This window comes from Oncorhynchus gorbuscha, linkage group LG05, assembly GCF_021184085.1.
Source record: "Oncorhynchus gorbuscha isolate QuinsamMale2020 ecotype Even-year linkage group LG05, OgorEven_v1.0, whole genome shotgun sequence".
Lineage (NCBI taxonomy): Eukaryota > Metazoa > Chordata > Actinopteri > Salmoniformes > Salmonidae > Oncorhynchus > Oncorhynchus gorbuscha.
In genome coordinates, this window is record NC_060177.1 from 78,320,275 (window position 1) to 78,342,637 (window position 22,363).

Below are 22,363 nucleotides of genomic sequence, written 5' to 3' on the forward strand. Positions count from 1 at the left end.
TTCTGTTATAATCTCCACCCGGCACAGCCAGAAGAGGACTGGCCACCCCTCATAGCCTGGTTCCTCTCTAGGTTTCGGCCTTTCTAGGGAGTTTTTCCTAGCCACCGTGCTTCTACACCTGCATTGCTTGCTGTTTTGGGTTTTAGGCTCGGTTTCTGTACAGCACTTTGAGATATCAGCTGATGTAAGAAGGGCTTTATAAATACATTTGATTTGATTTCTGGGTCAAAACTAACTAGCTTACTGTGATTGTTTTTAATTAAAATTGTTATAAAGAAACAAACCTAGATATAATCACAGATACATTTCTCAATCAATAATTTGGCTAGGACTGTCTGGGAGTGGTCTGAGGTGGGAGGGGGAAACTGAAAACTAGTTGTTATTGGCAGAGAGGTTTGGAACTCTTTCTTATTGGTCTATTAAACGAATTTACCGCCTGGTGATGACAATATAGTGTATATATAGTGTATATAAAACACAGGAAAATCGGCACTGGGCCTTTAAAACAGAATTACCTGGTTCCACTGCTAGATATGATGTGGCTCATTATTGTATCATCTGGGACTTGCCAGCTAATGCAAACAATGACCACATACACATTTTGCAACAAAGGAGTCTCCATTTCCAATTATGTTATGGCTCAATTAACCACCTGATAAATATGTTTGTCTGGTGGAATTACCGATATTATTACCTGACAATACAATAGTGCACAGGACCGTGTGCTTCAAGAAATCTCACATGTTAAACTGGAATCTCCTGACTTCCCCCTTGCACACTGTGTAGGAGTTGTCATGCAGGCTTTTTCTATAAGTGCTTCCTCCTTTTTAGTTTTTAATAACACACTGTCATACAGGGAGGCAGATCTGTTCGACCTGAACTGTGAGAAAATGTTACTCACTGTGGTGTTGTGTTTACCTGTAATTTTTGTCCCGTGGAGCGACTCATTACCGACGAGACGACAGCCGGGTCCAGTCAACAACCGACCGATTATTGGTGCGTAAAAAAAAAAATCGTTTTTTGTTGTTGGGTAAAACGATTTAAAGAAAATACAATATAGAAAAAACTAACAAATTGTATACAACGGTACAAACATTACAAACAGTCAGAGGAACACCGACAATACATTATAAATACCCTGTACAAAAATTGAGTTTTGATGGGTAAGAAGAACTTGTGTTAATATACAGCTAAATTGGTTTTCGACTCAAATGTACATGAATGAATATGGAATTTAGCTAAAAATAACAATTAGGTTGCATAGAGCAATAACTTTGTTTTGAAGAGGAATAAAGTCAATACATGCTAAATTGAAATTGTTATAGAATTTATATATGAATGAAAATTAATGGACTCTAAAGGCAGAAACTGAAGACAGTGAATTACTTTTGCTCATTATGTAGTCTACAGATACTCTCATCAAACTTCACTGGAACTTTTTGAGAAGTCCTGATGGATGGATACTGGTATGGACTGTAGCTTATAATGTCTGTATGTCCCACAGGAATTTTAACTCAAGAAGTAGAAGATGATGTGATGAAGCCGTTTGGAAAGACCTACATCCCTGCTTCCTATGTCAAGTATATAGAGTCAGCGGGAAGTAGAGTGGCACCTATCAGGTAGGCCGACATAAAGTTCTCAACTTCTCACTTTTGATAAGTATCCTTTTTCCTCTGTTTCATGGACAAAGCAAAATCCATACCCCAAGGGGGTACATACCAATATTACATCTACACTGCCGTAAAAAGGATTTGCTCCTTTCAGATTATCTATTTTTGCATATTCTTGATAGTGAATGTTATCAGATCTTCAACCAAAACACAACTGGGTCATAAAGCAAGACAATGATCCAAAACACACAATCAATTCTAGATGAAAATGGCTAAAAGGCAACACATTTGATGTTTTGGTCCAGACCTTATCCCAATTGAGATGTTGTGGCGGGACTTCAAACAAACAGTTCACGCTTGAAAACCCACAAATGTACATTTACATTTACATTTAAGTCATTTAGCAGACGCTCTTATCCAGAGCGACTTAGCTGAGTTAAAGCAGTTCTGCATGGAAGAGAGGGCCAAAATTAATCCACAGCGACATGAGAGACTGATCAACAACTACAGGAAGATGGGCCTCCCGGGTGGCGCAGTGGTCTAAGGCACTGCATTGCAATTGTGCTAGCTGTGCCACCAGAGATTCTGTGTACGAGCCCAGGCTCTGTCGCAGCTGGCCGCGACCGAGAGGCCCATGGGGCAGCGCACAATTGGTGCAGCGTCATCCGGGTCAGGGAGGGTTTGGCTGGCAGAGAGGGTTTGTCTCATCGTGCACGGGCTGGGAGCTGACCAGGACGCCAGGTGTACAGGTTGGATGTGCATTGTGTCAAGAAGCAGTGCGGCTTGGTTGGGTTGTGTTTCGGAGTCCGTACAGGAGTTGCAGCGAATTGGTTACCACGAATTTTGGGAGAAAAAAAACTACAGGAGTCATTACAGCTAAAGCTGGCAACTGGTGACAACCAGTTATTGAGTGTAAGGGGACAATTCCTTTTTCACACAGGGGCATTGGGCATTGCATAACTTTGTTTATGAAATAAAGTAAATGCGTTGTTTGTTAAGTCAGGTCCCCTTGAGATAATATTAGGCTTTGGTTGACGATCTGATGACAATCACTATCAAACATGTGCAAAAGTAGAGAACATTTGAGAGGGGGCACATCCTGGAAATAACATATTGAACATAGCAGCCTATAACTGTGCATGGCTGGTCATCCAAAATGTATTTCTCAAACCTTCAAAAGCTTTACCCCTTTTAATCAGTGCCTGTTCCTCTCCTACAGGTTGACTCAAAGTACTGCCGAGTATGAGAAGATTTTCAAGTCAATTAATGGGTAAGCTATTGTATTAGAATTTCTTTCCTATATAGGAATTGTGTGTATTTTATTGTTTTTACGTGATTGCAAACCAATGTAAAATGATTGATTGATTTATTGATTGATTAATCTCACAGCCTGCTACTCATCGGAGGTTCGTCAGATCTCGAGACGTCAGACTTTGCAAAGGTGGCAGGGATCTTCTACAGGCTTGCCCTCAAGGTCAGTGGTGCTGCTGAACAAAGCTGGCTACTGTCTGTCTAGGCCTCTTTTTACATCTGTCCATTTGATTGTATGTATGTTTACCATCAGTAAACATCTCACATTATCCCAAAAGTGTCTAATTTACTGATGTGTTCCCTTGTTTCAGGCCAATGATGCTGGAGACTCCTTTCCTATCTGGGGCACATGTCTAGGGATGCAACTGCTGACTTGTCTGGTGGCTGGAGAGAACCTGCTGACCAAAACCACAGCTGAGAACATGGCCCTTCCCCTGAACCTCACCAAAGGTATGGCCCAATCCTTTCACACCTCTGTAGGGGAGTCAAGTGCTAAGAATAAGGTCAAGGATACGGTTTGATACTGGGTCTGAAGCATAGACTGAATGGTCTGAAGACTTCCTAATGATGCACATGCTAAAATGGACCACTGGAGGGCAGAGAATACAGAAGAAGAGTGGTCTTATGTCAACATTTCAATGAAGCTCATGAGGGAAACTACATCCTGACAACTCCCACACTTATTGTAAAACAGTTTCTATCTTCACGTAGTGCATTTATGCTTCCTCTTGAATGAGTTTTGCTCCCTATGGTTGTAACCTAAAGAACTACATTGGAATGTCTTTCCTCTCTTCCTGCAGAGGCCCATTCCAGTCAAATGTTTCAGGGGTTCCCCAGTGACGTCATGAAGGCATTATCCCAGGAAGCTTTGACAGGGAATTTTCACCAATATGGAGTGACCATGAAGGTGCAATCAGATTTCAAATGAGTATTGGTTAGTGTACAGCTCTGTTGAACACAATATGACTCTGTACTGGTGTTGACTATTAACTCCTTTGCTTACAGACATTCAAGGAAAATGAGAAGTTACAAAGTTTCTTCTCCATCTTGTCCACGAACACAGCTGAAAATGGTGCCATCTTTGTCTCAACCATGGAAGGTATAATCAACTACAAGTAGAATTACAGTTTTCAATGTGTCATCCATTCAATGAATAAAATGGGCCTGTAAAAGATCACAGTGATTTACATAGTTTTTTGCATAAAGCAGTTTGGGTGGGCTGCATAATCTGTATGAGCTATGCTGTACATATGAATGGTTGTTATCATTATAATAATTGTATTCACTAAATTGTATAGTGTAATGATACTATTGCTCTGATTGCTCACCACCAGGAAGGACATCTAAGGAAATAGGGTGTAGTCTGCTCGCTGTCATAAGGTAACGTGAGATCCTGTGTTGAGTTTGGAACTGTCTTCCCCCCCCAGGGAGGACCTACCCCTTCTATGGGGTCCAGTGGCATCCTGAGGTGAACCGTTTCCAGTGGGACCCCAAACTCAACTTCCCCCACTCCTCAGGCGCTGTACGCGTGGCCTCGCTACTGGCTGAGTTCTTTGTCAATGAAGGTGGGTAATCAGATCACACCTATTGAAGTTTAATCGTTGTGTTCTTTACAGTCAGACAGATACAGTATATTGTATTGTACATGTTATTTTATGACAGTGTAGTGTTAACTAGTGAGGTTTCGTAAATCGTGAAATTTGGCCTTTTGGATGCACAATACAGTTTTATTCTGTGTTAAAAGGCAGGAGAAGTATGCATCACTTCGACCAGCCTGAGGAAGAGGCCGTGTCACTCATATACAACTACACACCAACCTACGCTGGCAACTTCACTGGATACGAGCAGATCTACTTCTTCTGAGATGTTGAAGTTCTGCCCTCACAACTCTATAATTCATCCCTGATGTTATTATGGGATGTTATGAGAAGTTTACCATGGGCACTAATTGATGTTGGGCGTAAATTGCTGGAGATTGCTGTTGGACGTAAATTCTTATTGTTGAATGAATTCAACCTTCTGGCCCAATCTACACTGAACAAAAATATAAACGCAACATGTAAAGTGTTGGTACCATATTTCATGAGCTGAAATAAAATATCCCAGAAATGTCCCTTTGCCAATTTTCCTTTGCATTTCTCCTTTGCCAAGATAATCCATCCACCTGACAGGTGTGGCAGATAAGCTGATTAAACAGCATGATCATTACACAGATGCACCTTGTACTGGGGACAATAAAAGGCCACTCTAAAAATGTCCAGTTTTGTCACACAACACAATACCACAGATGTCTCAAGTTTTGAGGGAGCGTGCAATTAGCATGCTGACTGCAGGAATGTCCACCAGAGCTGTTGCCAAAGAATGTAATGTTAATTTCTCTACCATAAGCCACTCAAGTCTTTTGAGAGAATTTGGCAGTATGTGTGGTTGTGAGGTGGCGAGCGGTTTGCTGATGTCAACTTTGTGAACAGAGTGCCCCATGGTGGGGTTATGGTATAAGCTACAGACAACGATCACTGTTGCATTTTATCAATGGTCATTTGAATGCACAGAAAGATCCCGAGGCACATTTGCATATCTGTTTTCCCAGTCATGTGAAATTAATAGAGTAGGGCCTTTTGCATTTATTTAAATTGCCTGATTTCCTTATATGAACTGTAACTAAAGTAACATCTTTGAAATTGTTGCAGGCTGCGTTAATATTTTTGTTCAGTATAATAACATCGTATGCGAGCCTACGACCGAACAATCCATCCAGTCTTAGGGCTCTCTTCATGTAGTGTTGTAGTGTATCTAGTCGTGATGTGTGTTTTGTCCTATTTTTATTTTTTCCCCTTTGACTTTTTATAGGCTGACATTGTAAAAAATAATTTGTTCTTAACTGACTTGCCTAGTTAAATAAAACAAATAAAAAATCCACCCGCGCATCACAACACAAGGAACGTGGTCAGCAAACGGGTCGTCACTAGTTACCACAGCCACAAAGACAAATATGTCTTCTTAAAATTAGATTTGAATCCTAACCATATAATTTACCATAACCTTAAATACACTGCTAACCTTATGCCTAATCCTAGCCTTAAATGAAGACCAAAAAGCACATTTTTGTTTTCATTTCTTTTAACAACATAACCAATCTTGACTTTATGGCTGTCCTATCTAGTGGAAACATTCCAAGTGGGGCCAGGGCAGGTAGCGATTGGACCATCTGGATGTCTATCGCTTTTTTGGGGGTGGGTCAGTTATATACAGATGCTGGGTCAGTTATATACAGTCATTGGTTTGAAGCAGCTTGCGAATATATCCAATTTTTGAATGGTAAATCAGTGGTAGCCTATTTAATTGAACTGTGGAAGGCTGGAATTTATTTTCGAAGTTAGCAACGACATCAGTATCTTAAAGATGAACCGCCGTGTAAATGATCGCTCCATTTTGCCTTTACGCCAATAACTTTACTGATAGGCTACATTTAGCGCCATACGGTGTTTTTATTGGATATATGCTATATTTTCTATTTTGGGCTGGATATCGAATCATACGGTGATTTGAATACAGCCAACTGCAGGATCAACCGTTTGTTGATAAACACGAATCCTTTCTCATACAGGACCACCTCCGGTGCATTGATGCACCCGTTTCAGTGGTTTAACGGTGAGCGTTAATTTTTCTATCTGTTGACGGAAATTGTATGTGTTAAATGCGAAGGACTATTCGACTCTTATTTCAAGGGTTATTGGACTATAAAATAAAAACAACTTAATTTATTATATTTGGTTGATATTTTTAATTTGGCAAGAATGAAGGAGATTAAATACATAAATATTTTTTTGGTCGTTTTCTTTAATTGTATTAGCCTACAGTTGAATATATTTGTGCCACTATGGCTTTCAAGTGGGATTGGTTAAATTTAAATGGCAATATTGAAACTGGTAGTCTAGGCTATCAATCCATTATTTATTCACACAGTCATATTCTATTTATTCAGTGCTCTTGCTATCAACGTATATTGACTATAGGGGATCCACTCAAACTGGGCTTGACCTGTATTGCTATTTCAACAATTCATCCCTTCATTATTTGTCATGTAATCTCATTGCTTTCTTATTGCTGCTTGACGTTCCTTGTTCATGATTCTTACCATCCTCTGCAACTTTCATGTAATCTCATTGATTCTCTTAGAAAGAGCTATGGTGAACTTCAACGTGGTGTGGTTGGAGAATGAAGGTGTTTAGAATTCACAACATTTCTTCATTCTCTTAATGGTCCAGTGTTTGGCTCATTCGAGTATTTGTACCTTTTTAATTTTTTTATTTTGCAGCACACTCATTTTTGAATGTATAAACTATGAATATAGATTGAAGTGCACATGTTATTCTGAGATATCTTGGACTGAATATCATGCCTAGATCTATAAAATATATTCAGCCACTGTTTGACAAAAATGGACGTTTGGAAGATGTTTAAAAATAAAATAAACACGTTTCTGATATTAAAGGCTCCATCAGGCTGCAGACCAAGACAAGGTATGCCAGACCGTTTGGCCTCCTGAATGACATGCCAAACACTCCTCACAATGTCACTGTTGTTTCCCATGGCCTTGACATAACCTTTCGTGACATTTAGTGATGATTGAATTTGAGGAGGAGAATCTCCACACTCAGCCAATACCAGGATCTATTACTATATATTTAGGTCACAATACAGAGGTGATTTGTATTCCTGGAGAGTTACTGTATATCTATATAGCCATAATAATATGACAATGACAAAGGAGCTGGAAGTGGAACCAGACTGGCAACCAGGCAAGTATATCCTCATTCTGTAGGTCAGGAGATTGAAATTCCATACAACTACAGGAGGCCTACAAAATGTTACCTGCTGTGGCCAGGAACGATAGGATACAGAAAAAACATATGCTAGTAAATTGGCTTATACCACATTACATGTATCTACTAGTATTCGGCATCAGTAAATGCCATCTATGGCAGTATACAGCTGGTTTTGAAATCCTAACATGCTCCCCAAATTAGAATACTTATGATCGGAGGATTTTTAAGAGCAGGTGCAGAGGGTGGACCTTCAGCAACCCTCATGGCTGGGCTAGATAAGTGGTTGTTTCTAGTGTCTTACATGTACTGTACACAGACTGATTTGCGTGTGGTTCTCATCTTTTATTTTTCTTGAAAGCACAGATGAATGCTTGTGCTCATGTGAGCTGATTAATATTTGATTGAAGCTCTGTCTGTAAAAAGAGGCAGCAGTAAAATCCTTGTGTGAGTGTAGTCCTCAAACCTCTCCTTAAATCTGCAAAAGTCATTACTACCCACTACCCAAGCCTTTACCTTTTATGAAAATGTTAATGGCTCATTGAGAAATCAGCTCTGTTCTAGAATGAGAACATTAGTGTCACAGTTTTAGATTTACAATGTTAGGAGCAGTTCTGGACTGAGAATGTTAGAGCAGGGGAACGGTTTTAGAATGAGACTGTCAGAACAGTTCTAGATTCAGAATATATAACAGCAGGAGAACAGTAATGCATTCAGAATGTTAAAGCAGGGTTTTCTATGCATCATCTGGCTCTGGTGCCATGGCAACGGGGGTCCCTCTGGAGAGTGCCAATATAGGTCATTGGTCATGGGGGGCTCCTCTCAGTCAGTTAGCTAGTGCACACACACACACACACATACAGAGACATTCATGTACGACCCACATTTGAGTCTGAGTGCAGAGGCATTGCAGGTGATATGTTTCATCAACGGTGAACAGATATGAATACACAGACAAGGACTCTCTTTCGACTTCTCTCTCTCAATGAGACTGTGAAGAGCTTTCTCTCTCTTTACCTCTTTTTCTGTCTTTACTTTAGCCCCCCCTCATGAAACAACCTCTGTTACACACACACACACACACACACACACAGAGAGGGCCATGTCTAATAGACGTCCCCTTAACAGAGGAATAAGATTGCTGGGTGAGTCACCTTGTGTTCAGAACTAGACCAACCTATACTGATCTTTATCCAGTTTACCACTGTTCTCTATGATTCTCCACTCTCCTTTTGACATGTCCAGATATGATGAGAATGCTATAACCACACAGAAACAGTGTCACGACACCAACCAAAAACAAAGATACTATCAACCTGGTCTCATTCAAGACAGTAACCCTAATCCACCTAGAGTTCAGCTGTAGAGGAGTGTGTAGCTGGTGTGTGTGTGTCACTGGCATATTGCACAAAAAACATTGATGACAGTAAATCTCAGTGAGATAAAAATAATGGTGTTCCAAAATTCCATCTAGACACCGTTTCCCTAGAGCACACAAAAAACGACACGTACCTCGGCCTAAACATCAGCGTCACAGGTAACTTCCACAAAGCTGTGAACGATCTGAGAGACAAGGCAAGAACGGCCTTCTATGCCATCAAAAGGAACATAAAATTCAACATACCAATTAGGATCTGGCAAAAAATACTTAAATCAGTTATAGAGCCCATTGCCATTTATGGTTGTGAGGTTTGGGGTCCACTCACCAACCAAGAATTCACAAAATGGGACAACCACCAAATTGAGACTCTGCATGCAAAATTCTGCAAAAATATCCTCTGTGTACAACGTAAAACACCAAGTAATGCATGCAGAGCAGAATTCGGCATATGATCAAAATGCAGAAAAGAGCTGTTCAATTCTACAACCACCTAAAATGAAGCGATTCCCAAACCTTCCATAACAAAGCAATCACCTACAGAGAGATGAACCTGGAGAAGAGTCCCCTAAGCAAGCAGGTCATGGGACTCAAACACAAACAGACCCCACAGAACCCCAGGACAACAATACAATTGGACACAACCAAATCATGAGAAAACAAAAAGATCATTACTTGACACATTGGAAAGAATTAACAAAAAAACATAGCAAACTAGAACGCTATTTGGCCCTAAACAGAGACTGCACTCTGGCAGAATACCTGACCACTGTGACTGGCCCAAACTTAAGGAATGATTTGACTATGTTCAGACTCAGTGAGCATAGCCTTGCTATTGAGAAAGACCTTAGGCAGCCCTGGCAATCAAGAGATGACAGGCTATGTGCACACTGCCCATAAAATGAGGTGGAAACTGAGCTGCACTTCCTAACCTCCTGCCAAATGTATGACCATATTACAGACACATATTTCCCTCAGATTACAGATCCACAAATAATTAAACAACAAATCCAATTTTGATAGACTCTCATATCTATTGGGTGACACACCACAGTGTGCCATCACAGCAGCAATATTTGTGACCGGTTGCCACAAGAGAAAGGCAAACAGTGAAGAACAAACACGATTGTAAATACAACCCATATTTATGTTTATATATTTCCCTTTTGTACTTTAACTATTTGCACATTATATGATATTTGAAATATCTTTAATTTTTTTTAAACGTTTGTGAGTGTAATGTTTACTGTTCATTTTTATTGTTTATTTCACATTAGTTTTTTTTATCTACTTCACTTGCTTTGGCAATGTTAACATATGTTTCCCATGCCAATAAAGCCCTTAAATTGAATTGAGAGAGAGCGCTTACTTTGTTTTCTTTCGTTGATGAGTTATTATAAATACATCAGATGTCAATTAATTAACAGTCTGTCTCATGGAACAATATCTCTGATTTAATTAAAATGCCACCAAAAACTTTCTGTGATTTGAAATGGCTCTAGTTCAAACTTGCAGTAGGGTTCATTTGACCTGGCTCACACAAAGACCTCTCTGTCAGCCTACCCATGTCTCATTAAATCTCCACGGTCAGCCTTCCTCTCTCCCCCACAGTTCCTCTCCTTGTCCCGGTTCTATCTCCCCCCCTGACCTTAAACTGACCATCGACCGACTTGAATGCTTCAGTGATAATGTGGTCTAATAGACACACACATACTGCACACACAGATGGGCTACAGACAACACACCCACGTGGGCGGACAAACCTTCTCTGCGTGGATTTCATTGGTGAATATATGCGCATAAAAATAGAATCAAATGATCTCATAGTTCTATTTCTATGTAGATGCGTGTCTTTGATGTGTAAGTAGCAATTTAGGGGGAACGGCCAGAGTAGTCCCTCAACCCTGCCGTTAACGGGCAAGCACACTACATCCTGAAACAGAAAGGTCTTGGCAGAAGCATTAGTACACTTCTCTGTCCTATTCAACAACTCATGTCCACCAGCCTTGGAATTGGACATTCTCTTTGTCTCCTTGGCCTGTTCTTCTGAGTTGATTTAATTTAAATGCAGTTGACCAACACCTTTCAGGACCTTGTATGTTTTATCAGAGTATTCCCTTGTTTGTCTTTCTCAATCAAGGCTTCCTGCAGACATCAAGTCATTTTTCCCCCAAAATGCTGCCAAATAGAGGACTCAATATTGTCCTGAGAAATGTAAACCACTTTAAATTGATACAAAGTAAAGGCCCTGATGTGTAAAATAGTTAGACCTTTCTCAGTGTTTGATGAAAGAGTGTCTGGATATTTTGCGAAGGCATAGAAACATCAAAGCTACATGATGTCATTCATGTCTTCCAAGACATTGTGCATTATTTATAAATCAGTTAGTCAGATCTTATCTATATTCTCCTATTAATATGGTTGATTTTATTGCAAAACAAGAAAGGAATTTAAATGAATTGAACAGCTTAAATTGCTTTGTCAACAATGCCATTATGTCTTATTTTCTCGGTTTTATCAAACCATTAGTTCTGTTGTAAGTCTTAGAAATCAGGATATGCCTTGTATGATGCCGACTAGTTGCCTAGATACCGTTGTGTACCATTGTCTTGGAGCAGAGATGGAGCCATGTTCTTTCATGGAGCGTAGACGCCATGTTCTTTAATAGAATGGCGATTGCATGGTCTTTCATGGAGCAGCGATGCCATGGTCGTTGTACTTTCTTTGAGAGAGAGTGAGGTATAGACAGAGGTGTGTGTGTGTGTGGTCTATGTGTGCGTGCTTACGTCTGTATCAGAGGTGGACACAGCTACAGCACTGGCAACCCTGACCCTCAGCTGTGATGTCAGTGTGTGTGTGTGTGTGTGTTAGTGTGTGTCTATAGTCTAAACCCTATATTTATTACCTTTTAACATGCCTCTGTGCTCTCAAAATTGCACTTGTTGCCTCTGCAGGATGCCTCTTAATTCTCAGCACTGTGAGGGTGCTGAATGTGCTGGGTGTTCATTTGTTTCTAACACGGTACACTGTGCATGTGTACTTTATCATCTTTGGAGGATGCCTCTTTAACACTATTCTTGTCCCAATGGTGTTTCTATGGTCATAACACTACACTTGTCCCCTGTGTAGGGTGCTTCTGTGGTCTGGGACTGGTCTACTCCAACAAGTCGTGCACCATGCCTCCCATCACCTTCCAGGACCTGCCCCTCAACATCTACATGATCATCTTCGGAACAGGCATCTTCATCTTCATCCTCAGCCTCATCTTCTGCTGTTACTTCATCAGGTGAACTTTGTACAGAGTGGAATAGAATAGTGGGTCAGAGAGCCTGTTGGCTGCAGGGTAAGAGACATCCACACAGACATGCTGTCAGAGCGGTCCACATGCTCACCTCTGTGATAACTTTTCCTGTTAAGAGAGAGAGAGCTGACATTTCCTTCTGTTGACAATGAACTCTCTGATAAGCTGAGGGGGACAACTGTGAGGAAATGAGGCGGCAGGAAGCTGCCTGCCACAGTGTGAGGACAGACTTCACTGGAACTAGGGGAGTGGGGTTCAACGTAACACCCTTGAGAACACCAAAACCCAATGTATATTCAAATCAAGTCAAATTTTATTTCTCACATACACATGGTTAGCAGATGTTAATGCGAGTGTAGCGAAATGTTTGTGCTTCTAGTTCCGACAATGCAGTAATAACCAACAAGTAATCTAACCTAACAATTTCACAACAACTGTACATGTGACTTAAGTGTGTAGCGGTATTGTATTTTCTGTATAGTTATATGGTGGTAGGCTAAAGTATACAGTACCAGTCAAAGGTTTGGACACACCTAGTCATTCAAGGTTTATTTCTTTATTTGTACTATTTTCTACATTGTAGAACAATAGTGAAGACATCAAAACTATGAAATAACACATATGGAATCACGTAGTATTAAACAAATCAAAATATAAACTCAGCTAAAGAAAGAAAAATCCCTTTTTCAGGACCCTGTCTTTCAAAGATAATTCATAAAAATCCAAATAACTTCACAGATCTTAATTGTAAAGGGTTTAAACACTGTTTTCCATGCTTGTTCAATGAACCATAAACAATTAATGAACATGCACCTATGGAACGGTCGTTAAGACACTAACAGTTTACAGACGGAAGGAAATTAAGGTCATAGTTATGAAAACATCGGACACTAAAGAGGCCTGTCTACTGACTCTTAAAAACAGCAAAAAAAGATGCCCAGGGACCCTGCTCATCTGTGTGAACGTGCCTTACGCCTGCTGCAAGGAGGCATGAGGAATGCAGAAAAAATTGCAATGTCTGTACTGTGAGACGCCTAAGACAGTGCTACAGGGAGACAGGACAGACAGCTGATCATCCTCGCAGTGGCATACCACGTGTAACAACACCTGCACAGGATCGGTACATCTGAACATCAGACCTGTGGGACAGATACAGGATGACAACAACTGCCCGAGTTACACCAGGAACGCACAATCCCTCCATCAGTGCTCAGACTGTCCTCAATAGGCTGAGAGAGGCTGGACTGAGGGCTTGTAGGACTGTTGTAAGGCAGGTCCTCATCAGACATCACTGGCAACAACGTTGCCTATGGGCACAAACCCACCGTCGCTGGACCAGACAGAACTGGCAAAAAAGTGCTCTTCACTGTCGAGTCACGGTTTTGTCTCACCAGGGGTGATGGTCAGATTCGCGTTTATCGTTGAAGTAATGAGCATTACACAGAGGCCTGTACTCTGGAGCGGGATCGATTTGGAGGTGGAGGGTCCATCGTGGTCCGGGGCGGTGTGTCACAGCATCATCGGACTAAGCTTGTTGTAATTGCACGCAATCTCAACGTTGTGCGTTACAGGGAAGACATCCTCCTCCCTCGTGGTATCCTTCCTGCAGGTTCATCCTGACATGACCCTCCAGCATGACAATGCCACCAGCCATACTGCTCCTTCTGTGTGTGATGTCCTGCAAGACAGGAATGTCAGTGTTCTGCCATGGCCAGTGAAGAGCCCGTGTCTGAATCCCATTGAGCATGTCTAGGACCTGTTGGATCGGAGGGTGAGGGCTAGGGCCATTCCCCCCAGAAATGTCTGGGAACTTGCAGGTGCCTTGGTGGAAGAGTGGGGTAACATCCCACAGCAAGAACTGGCAAATCTGGTGCAGTCCATGAGGAGGAGATGCACTGCAGTACTTAGTATCTGGTGTGGCCACCAGCTGCATTGACTGTTACTTTTGATTTTGCCCCATTTTGTTCAGGGACACATTGTTCAATTTCTGTTAGTCACATGTATGTGGAACTTGTTCAGTTGATGTCTCATTTGAATCTTGTTATGTTCATACAAATATTTACACATGTTAAGTTTGCTGAAAATAAACGCAGTTGACAGTGAAAGGATGTTTCTTTTTTTGTTGAGTTCATTTTATATTTGAGATTCTTCAACATAGCCAACCTTTGCCTTGATGACACGCTGTTGGCATTCTCTTAACCAGCTTCATGAGCTAGTCTCCTGGAATGCATTTGTTAAAAGTTAATTTGTGGAATTTCTTTACTTCTTAAAGTGTTTGAGCCAATCAGTTGTGTTGTGACAAAGTAGGGGTGGTATACAAAGGATAGCCCTATATGGTAAAAGACCAAGTCCATATTATGGCAAGAACAGCTCAAATTAGCAAAGAAAAATGTCAGTCCATCATTACTTTAAGACAAGGTCGGTCGGTCAATCTGGAAAATGTCAAGAACTTTGAAAGTTTCTTCAAGTGCAGTTGCAAAAACCGTCAAGCACTATGATGAAACTGGCTCTCACGAGGACCGCCACAGGAAAGGAAGACCCAGAGTTACCTCTGCTACAGAGGATAAGTTTATTAGAGTTACCAGTCTCAGAAATTGCAGTTCAAATAAATCCTTCACAGAGTTCATGTAACTACACATCTCAACATCAACTGTTCATTAGAGACTGCATGAACTAGGCCTTCATGGTCCAATTGCTGCAACAAAAACACAACTACTAAAGGACACCAGTAAGAAGAGACTTGCTTCGGCCAAGAAACACAATGGACATTAGACCGATGGAAAACTGTCCTTTGGTCTGATCTGTCCAAATTCTAGATTTTTGGTTCCAACCGCTGTGTCTTTCTGAGATGCAGAGTAGGTGAATGGATGATCTCTGCATGTGTGGTTCCCACTGTGAAGCATGGAGGAGGAGGTGTGATGGTGTGGGGGTGCTTTGCTGGTGACACTGTCCATGATTTATTTAGAATTCAAGGCACACATAACCAGCATGGCTACCACATAATTCTGCAGTGATACGCCATCCCATCTGGTTTGCGCTAAGTGGGACTGACATTTGTTTTTCAACAGGACAATGACCCAACACACCTCCAGGCTGTGTAAGGGCTTTTTGACCAAGAAGGAGAGTGATGGAGTGCTGCATCAGATGACCTGGTCTCCACAATCACCCAACCTCAACCCAATTGGGATGGTTTGGGATGAGTTGGACCGCAGAGTGAAGGAAAAGCAGACAAGAAGTGCTCAGCATACAGTTGAAGTTGGGAAGTTTACATACACCTTAGCCAAATACATTTAAACTCAGTTTTTCACATTTCCTGACATTTAATCTTAGTAAACATTTCCTGTCTTAGGTCAGTTAGGATTACCACTTTATTTTAAGAATGTGAAATGTCAGAACAATAGTAGAGAGAAATGATTTATTTCAGCTTTTATTTCTTTAATCACATTTCCAGTGGGTCAGAAGTATACATTCAAATCAAATCAAATTGATTTATATAGCCCTTCGTACATCAGCTGATATCTCAAAGTGCTGTACAGAAACCCAGCCTAAAACCCCAAACAGCAGGCAATGCAGGTGTAGAAGCACGGTGGCTAGGAAAAACTCCCTAGAAAGGCCAAAACCTAGGAAGAAACCTAGAGAGGAACCAGGCTATGTGGGGTGGCCAGTCCTCTTCTGGCTGTGCCGGGTGGAGATTATAACAGAACATGGCCAAGATGTTCAAATGTTCATAAATGACCAGCATGGTCGAATAATAATATGGCAGAACAGTTGAAACTGGAGCAGCAGCACGGCCAGGTGGACTGGGGACAGCAAGGAGTCATCATGTCAGGTAGTCCTGGGGCATGGTCCTTGGGCTCAGGTCCTCCAAGAGAGAGAAAGAAAGAGAGAAGGAGAAAATTAGAGAACGCACACTTAGATTCACACAGGACACCGAATAGGACAGGAGAAGTACTCCAGATATAACAAACTGACCCTAGCCCCCCGACACATAAACTACTGCAGCATAAATACTGGAGGCTGAGACAGGAAGGGTCAGGAGACCGAGGACACCCCCTGACAGAGCCAAACAGGAAGGATATAACCCTTCACTCAATTCATATTTGGTAGCATTGCCTTTAAATTGTTTAGCTTGGTCAAACGTTTGGGGATCCTTCCACAAACTTCCCACAATAAGTTGGATGAATTTTGGCCCATTCCTCCTCTGTCAGAGCTGGTGAAACTGAGTCAGGTTTGTAGGCCTCCTTGCTTGCACATGCTTTTTCAGTTCTGCCCACAAATCTTCTATGGGATTGAGGTCAGGACTTTGTGATGGCCACTCCAATACCTTGACTTTGTTGTCCTTAAGCCATTTTGCTACAACTTTGTAAGTTTGCTTGGGGTAATTGTCCATTTGGAAGACCCATTTGCGACCAAGCTTTAACTTCCTGACTGATGTCTTGAGATGTTGCTTTAATATATCCACATAATTCCCCTTCCTCATGAAGCCCTCTATTTTGTGAAGTGCACCAGTCCCTCTTGCAGCAAAGCACCCGCACAACATGATGCTGCCACCCCCCTGCTCCACAGTTGGGATGGTGTTCTTCGACTTGCAGGCCTCCCCCTTTTTCCTCCAAACACAACGATGGTCATTATGGCCAACCAGTTCTATTTTTGTTTCATCAGACCAGAGGATATCTCTCCAAAAAGTACGATCTTTGTCCCCATGTGCAGTTGCAAACCGTAGTCTGGCTTTTTTATGGCGGTTTTGGAGCAGTGGCTTCTTCCTTGCTGAGTGGCCTTTCAGGTTATGTTGATATAGGACTCATTTTACTGTGAATATAGATGCTTTTGTACCGGTTTCCTCCAGCATCTTCACAAGGTCCTTTGCTGTTGTTCTGGGATTGATTTGCAGTTTTCACACCAAAGTACGTTCATCTTTAGGAGACAGAACGGATGCCGAAATCATAAATTCAAACTCGTCTCCTTCCTAAGTTATGCGGTATGACGGACAAATCGGGTAAATAAAGCGTGTTCCCATTGTGTTTAAACTTGCGTACTATTGTTTGTACAGATGAACGTGGTACCTTCAGGCGTTTGGAAATTCCTCCCAAGGATGACCCAGACTTGTGGAGGTCTACAATTATGACATTCAATTTGGTCAACCACAACACGTCAGGAAGGGACTCTAAGGGCCACAGAAGAACTAAAGGACGGATAAAGCATGAGGCTCTTAGTACCCGGAATAGAAAATAACAACTCCAGGAACGCCCAACGAGCATGACGCGCATTCAGTCGTTTGGCAGAAGAGGATGTACTCAAGCTTTTGGTCAGTAGAAAAAGGAACGAACCACTGGACCATTTGCCTAGGGCTAAACGGATGGCAGAAGTTCGAGCCACATCATGAGTTACGTTCCGACGGTGACAGGCGATGAGAAAATACACGCAAGGGTGGACCCCATCGTTTTCCCCATGATGTCAAGCAAAGAGGCACTGAGTTTGAAGTTAGGCATTGAAATACATCCACAGGTACACCTCCAATTGACTCAAATCATGTCAATTAGCCTATCACAAGCTTCTAAAGCCATGACATAATTTTCTGGAATTTTCCAAGCTGTTTAAAGGCACAGTCAACTTGGTGTATGTAAACCTTTGAACCACTTGAATTAGGATACAGTGAAATAATCTGTCTGTAAACAATTGTTGGAAAAATGACTTGTGTCATGCACAAAGTAGATGTCCTAACTGACTTGCCGAAACTATAGTTTGTTAACAAGAAATGTATGGAGTGGTTGAAAAATGAGTTTTAATGACTCCAACCTAAGTTTAGGTTCTGACTTCAACTTTATGTGGGAACTCCTTCGAGACTGTTGGAAAAGCATTCCAGTTGAAGCCAAGAATCTCAACCACACTGCACATTGCCCTAACCCACCTGGACAAGAGGAATACCTATGTGAGAATGCTCGGAAGACCCGGAAGTAGCTGGTGGCACGAGACGAAGACTTGGTCCCTGAGAGGTCGGAGACCTGAGCGTCTCTCCAACGGCATGCCGATTCCTGCAGGTGAATAACCCGAAGAGTAGAGAGAATCCATAGTCAGTTCATCGACTACAGCTCGGCATTCAACACCATAATACCCTCCAAGCTCGTCATCAAGCTCAAGACCCTGGGTATCGACCCCGCCCTGTGCAACTGGGTACTGGACTTCCTGACCGGCCGCCCCCAGGGGTTGAGGGTAGGCAACAACATCTCCTCCCCGCTGATCCTCAACACGGGGGCCCCACAAGGGTGCGTTCTGAGCCCTCTCCTGTACTCCCTGTTCACCCACGACTTTGTGGCCACGCACGCCTCCAACTCAATCATCAAGTTTGCGGACGACACAACAGTGGTAGGCTTGATTACCAACAACGACGAGACGGCCTACAGGGAGGAGGTGAGGGCCCTCGGAGTGTGGTGTCAGGAAAATAACCTCACACTCAACGTCAACAAAACTAAGGAGATGATTGTGGACTTCAGGAAACAGCAGAGGGAACACCCCCCTATCCACATCGATGGAACAGTAGTGGAGAGGGTAGCAAGTTTTAAGTTCCTCGGCATACACATCACAGACAAACTGAATTGGTCCACTCACACAGACAGCATCGTGAAGAAGGCGCAGCAGCGCCTCTTCAACCTCAGGAGGCTGAAGAAATTTGGCTTGTCACCAAAAGCACTCACAAACTTCTACAGATGCACAATCGAGAGCATCCTGGCGGGCTGTATCACCGCCTGGTAAGGCAACTGCTCCACCCTCCACCGTAAGGCTCTCCAGAGGGTAGTGAGGTCTGCACAACGCATCACCGGGGGCAAACTACCTGCCCTCTAGGACACCTACACCACCCGATGTTACAGGAAGGCCATAAAGATCATCAAGGACATCAACCACCCGAGCCACTGCCTGTTCACCCCGCTATCATCCAGAAGGCGAAGTCAGTACAGGTGCATCAAAGCTGGGACCGAGAGACTGAAAAACAGCTTCTATCTCAAGGCCATCAGACTGTTAAACAGCCACCACTAACATTGAGTGGCTGCTGACAACACACTGTCATTGACACTGACCCAACTCCAGCCACTCTAATAATGGGAATTGATGGGAAATTATGTAAATATATCACTAGCCACTTTAAACAATGCTACCTTATATAATCTTACTTACCCTACATTATTCATCTCATATGCATATGTATATACTGTACTCTACATCATCGACTGCATCCTTATGTAATACATGTATCACTAGCCACTTTAACTATGCCACTTTGTTTACTTTGTCTACATACTCATCTCATATGTATATACTGTACTCGATACCATCTACTGTATGCTGCTCTGTACCATCACTCATTCATATATCCTTATGTACATATTCTTTATCCCCTTACACTGTGTATAAGACAGTAGTTTTGGAATTGTTAGTTAGATTACTTGTTGGTTATCACTGCATTGTCGGAACTAGAAGCACAAGCATTTGAAGCACAAGCATTTCGCTACACTCGCATTAACATCTGCTAACCATGTGTATGTGACAAATAAAATTGGATTTGATTTGATCATTTGATTTGAAGAGTGTGCAAAGCTGTCATCAAGGCAAAGGGTGGCTACTTTGAAGAATTTCAAAGCAAAACATTTTGGGGGTTTGTTTAACACTTTTTGGTTACTACATGATTCCATATGTGTTATTTCATAGTTTTGATGTCTTCACTATTATTCTACAATGTACAAAATAGTCCAAATAAAGAAAAACACTAGAATGAGTAGGTGTGTCAACTTTTGAATGGTACTGTATATTCCCACTCAATACACAATGACAGTTGCTGCTGTTAGTGTTGGGTTGGAACATAAGCCTTAGTGAAAGAGAAAGAAATGCATTCTCCACAGTGTCATCTGGCAATAATGATACCTGTCATCCAGGCTGAGGGTCCATTGTAATAAGCTGGGGTTCATTTAACAACAAAACAAAATAGCTCTGACTGGAAGAATCTAGGAGAAATCATATAAACCGCTTCCAGACTAATCTCAGATAGACATGGTATTTCATTTCACTTTGTGTATGGTTGTAAATCATTTGTTCTATATTCATCAGAGTAGAAAGCGAGGGAGAGAGGGTAGTCAATAGAGAAGTGGCGATATTGTCATTGTTCTGACAACTTGGTTCATATTTTTTGAGTGTGAACGATGGACTGTTTAATTAACTGCCATTTTTGAATATGATCTCCTAAGACTGCAGACAGGGTATATGATTCTCTGTATGGCCAAGTCAATATTTACCTGTAGATAATGATTCACATTGTCAAAGCCAAATTGTTACACACACGCACACATAATGAGTGCACTGTGCTTCCCAGGCCCCTAAATAATTTTCCAACTCAAACAATGGAGAGCAGATCTCTATCACTTCGCTAACTGTGTCTCTTATGTTTTGGGGTCCTTGCTATGGCAGTTTTTTTTTACACTTGTGTTTTGTGTGTGTGTGCGCGTGTGTGTGTGTGTGTGTGTGTGTGTGCGTGTGTGTGTGTGTGTGTGTGTGTGTGTGTGTGTGTGTGTGTGTGTGTGTGTGTGTGTGTGTGTGTGTGTGTGTGTGTGTGTGTGTGTGTGTGTGTGTGTGTGTGCGCATTTAATCTGCCCCAAAATGACAGGACATTTATACGTAGCCCAGCCAAGCACTATAGTTGTTGTTTTGATCAATTTAGTGTTGTTGATGACTGATAACATTGCACCATGTAGAACAATGTGAGGATATTTGCTTTATATACATGGTGTTTTCCCAGGCCTTAAAGAATGTAGTGAACTGGGTAGACACGTGCACACGGTACAGTGAAATGGCTGCTTGCTAACTCCTCAACAACGGAGTACAATAACAATATCAATCAAGAAAAACATTCCAAATACAGAAGTAAAAAAGTAACAAGTAGAAAGTAAATGTACACCGGTGGCGGTCGGCACTGTTTAAGATGAGGGAGCGTGACCTTATTTCTGTTACAGCATATTAGATGACTGGCATTCATATTCCATTCACCCAGTTCACTGTAACATCCATAGCTTTAGGCTTCTACATGATACTCACATTTTCCCTGTACCCATCATGAGGTTGCTACAACCTAGTCTATGACTGAACGTGTACAAAGTAGGTGCACAGGTCAAGGGAAATGTGAGTAATCAAGGTAAGAGACATTGACACATTCAATACCGCGTTGAACACTCTGGCCCGCATCTAGCTGATCTAGGGTGTAATCATTAGTCCCACAGTTGCAAATGTGAGTTTCTATTGGACAAATTCAGGTATGTTTATCCCCGTTTCGTTCCATTTGCTTCCATTTAAGAAATGTTTTTCACCTGTCTGTGACCAGGCGACAAAACACTTTCCAGGCCAAACCTTCATGTCATGACTGCTAACCACTACACACAGCCTACATCATTGTCATAGTCAACATAGCTACTGGAACTAACACATTGGTAAACCAGCTACAATCGTGCAGTACAGTCAGCAAGCAGTTTACACTGGCAGGCCACAGTGGCAATAAATACCTCGACTTGGAGAAGTTCCTGTGTCGGATAGCTACAGCCAGCTAGCTAGCATAGCATCCCTCTTTGTTTGAGTAGCCTAAACTAGCTAGCTAAATTGTGAAAGTAAAAAAATTAAAAACACAACCAAATATACTGTAACTATCTTTTTTCTTTCTCTCGCTTCTTTTTAATTTTAGAAGAAACTTTTAAACAATTTTCTTTCCTCTTTTTGAGTCAACTACTCACCATATTTTATTCACTGCAGTGCTAGCTATCTGTAGTTTATGCTTTCAGTACTAGATTAATTATCTGATCTATTGATTGGTCAGGAAAACATGTTAGTTCATGCTGCAAGTGCTCTGATAGGTTGGAGGAGGTCTTCCGGAAGTTGTCATAATTACTCTGTAAGTCTATGGAAG

General features: G+C 41.8%; 2 protein-coding genes across 3 annotated transcripts in view; both read left to right on the plus strand.

The window, feature by feature from the left end:
• Window positions 1–158: 158 nt before the first annotated feature.
• Window positions 159–5,066, plus strand: LOC124035266 (gamma-glutamyl hydrolase). The gene is made up of 9 exons (XM_046348715.1): window positions 159–996; window positions 1,505–1,619; window positions 2,830–2,880; window positions 3,000–3,084; window positions 3,233–3,371; window positions 3,722–3,828; window positions 3,927–4,020; window positions 4,349–4,486; window positions 4,666–5,066. Exons 1-9 carry the CDS (start codon window positions 795–797, stop codon window positions 4,782–4,784), a joined length of 1,050 nt encoding a protein of 349 aa, XP_046204671.1. The 5' UTR covers window positions 159–794; the 3' UTR covers window positions 4,785–5,066.
• Window positions 5,067–6,168: 1,102 nt separating this feature from the next.
• rnf122 (ring finger protein 122) overlaps window positions 6,169–22,363 on the plus strand; it is a 25,896-nt gene continuing 9,701 nt past the window's right edge. For both annotated transcript variants that reach the window (XM_046351248.1, XM_046351250.1), the window contains exons 1-2: window positions 6,169–6,572; window positions 12,255–12,411. In XM_046351248.1, the coding sequence (XP_046207204.1) occupies window positions 6,548–6,572; window positions 12,255–12,411 (182 nt within the window). In that variant the 5' untranslated portion in view covers window positions 6,169–6,547. The remainder of the gene's footprint in view (window positions 6,573–12,254; window positions 12,412–22,363) is intronic.

What these genes read in the sequence shown, in the direction of transcription:
- LOC124035266 (XM_046348715.1), top strand. Translation starts at nt 795, where the DNA reads ATGCAGGCTTTTTCTATAAGTGCTTCCTCCTTTTTAGTTTTTAATAAC. An exon ending in CAACAACCGACCGATTATTG is followed by an intron (nt 997 to 1,504) that starts GTGCGTAAAAAA and finishes TATGTCCCACAG; the next exon opens with GAATTTTAACTCAAGAAGTA. An exon ending in CTTTGTCTCAACCATGGAAG is followed by an intron (nt 4,021 to 4,348) that starts GTATAATCAACT and finishes TTCCCCCCCCAG; the next exon opens with GGAGGACCTACCCCTTCTAT.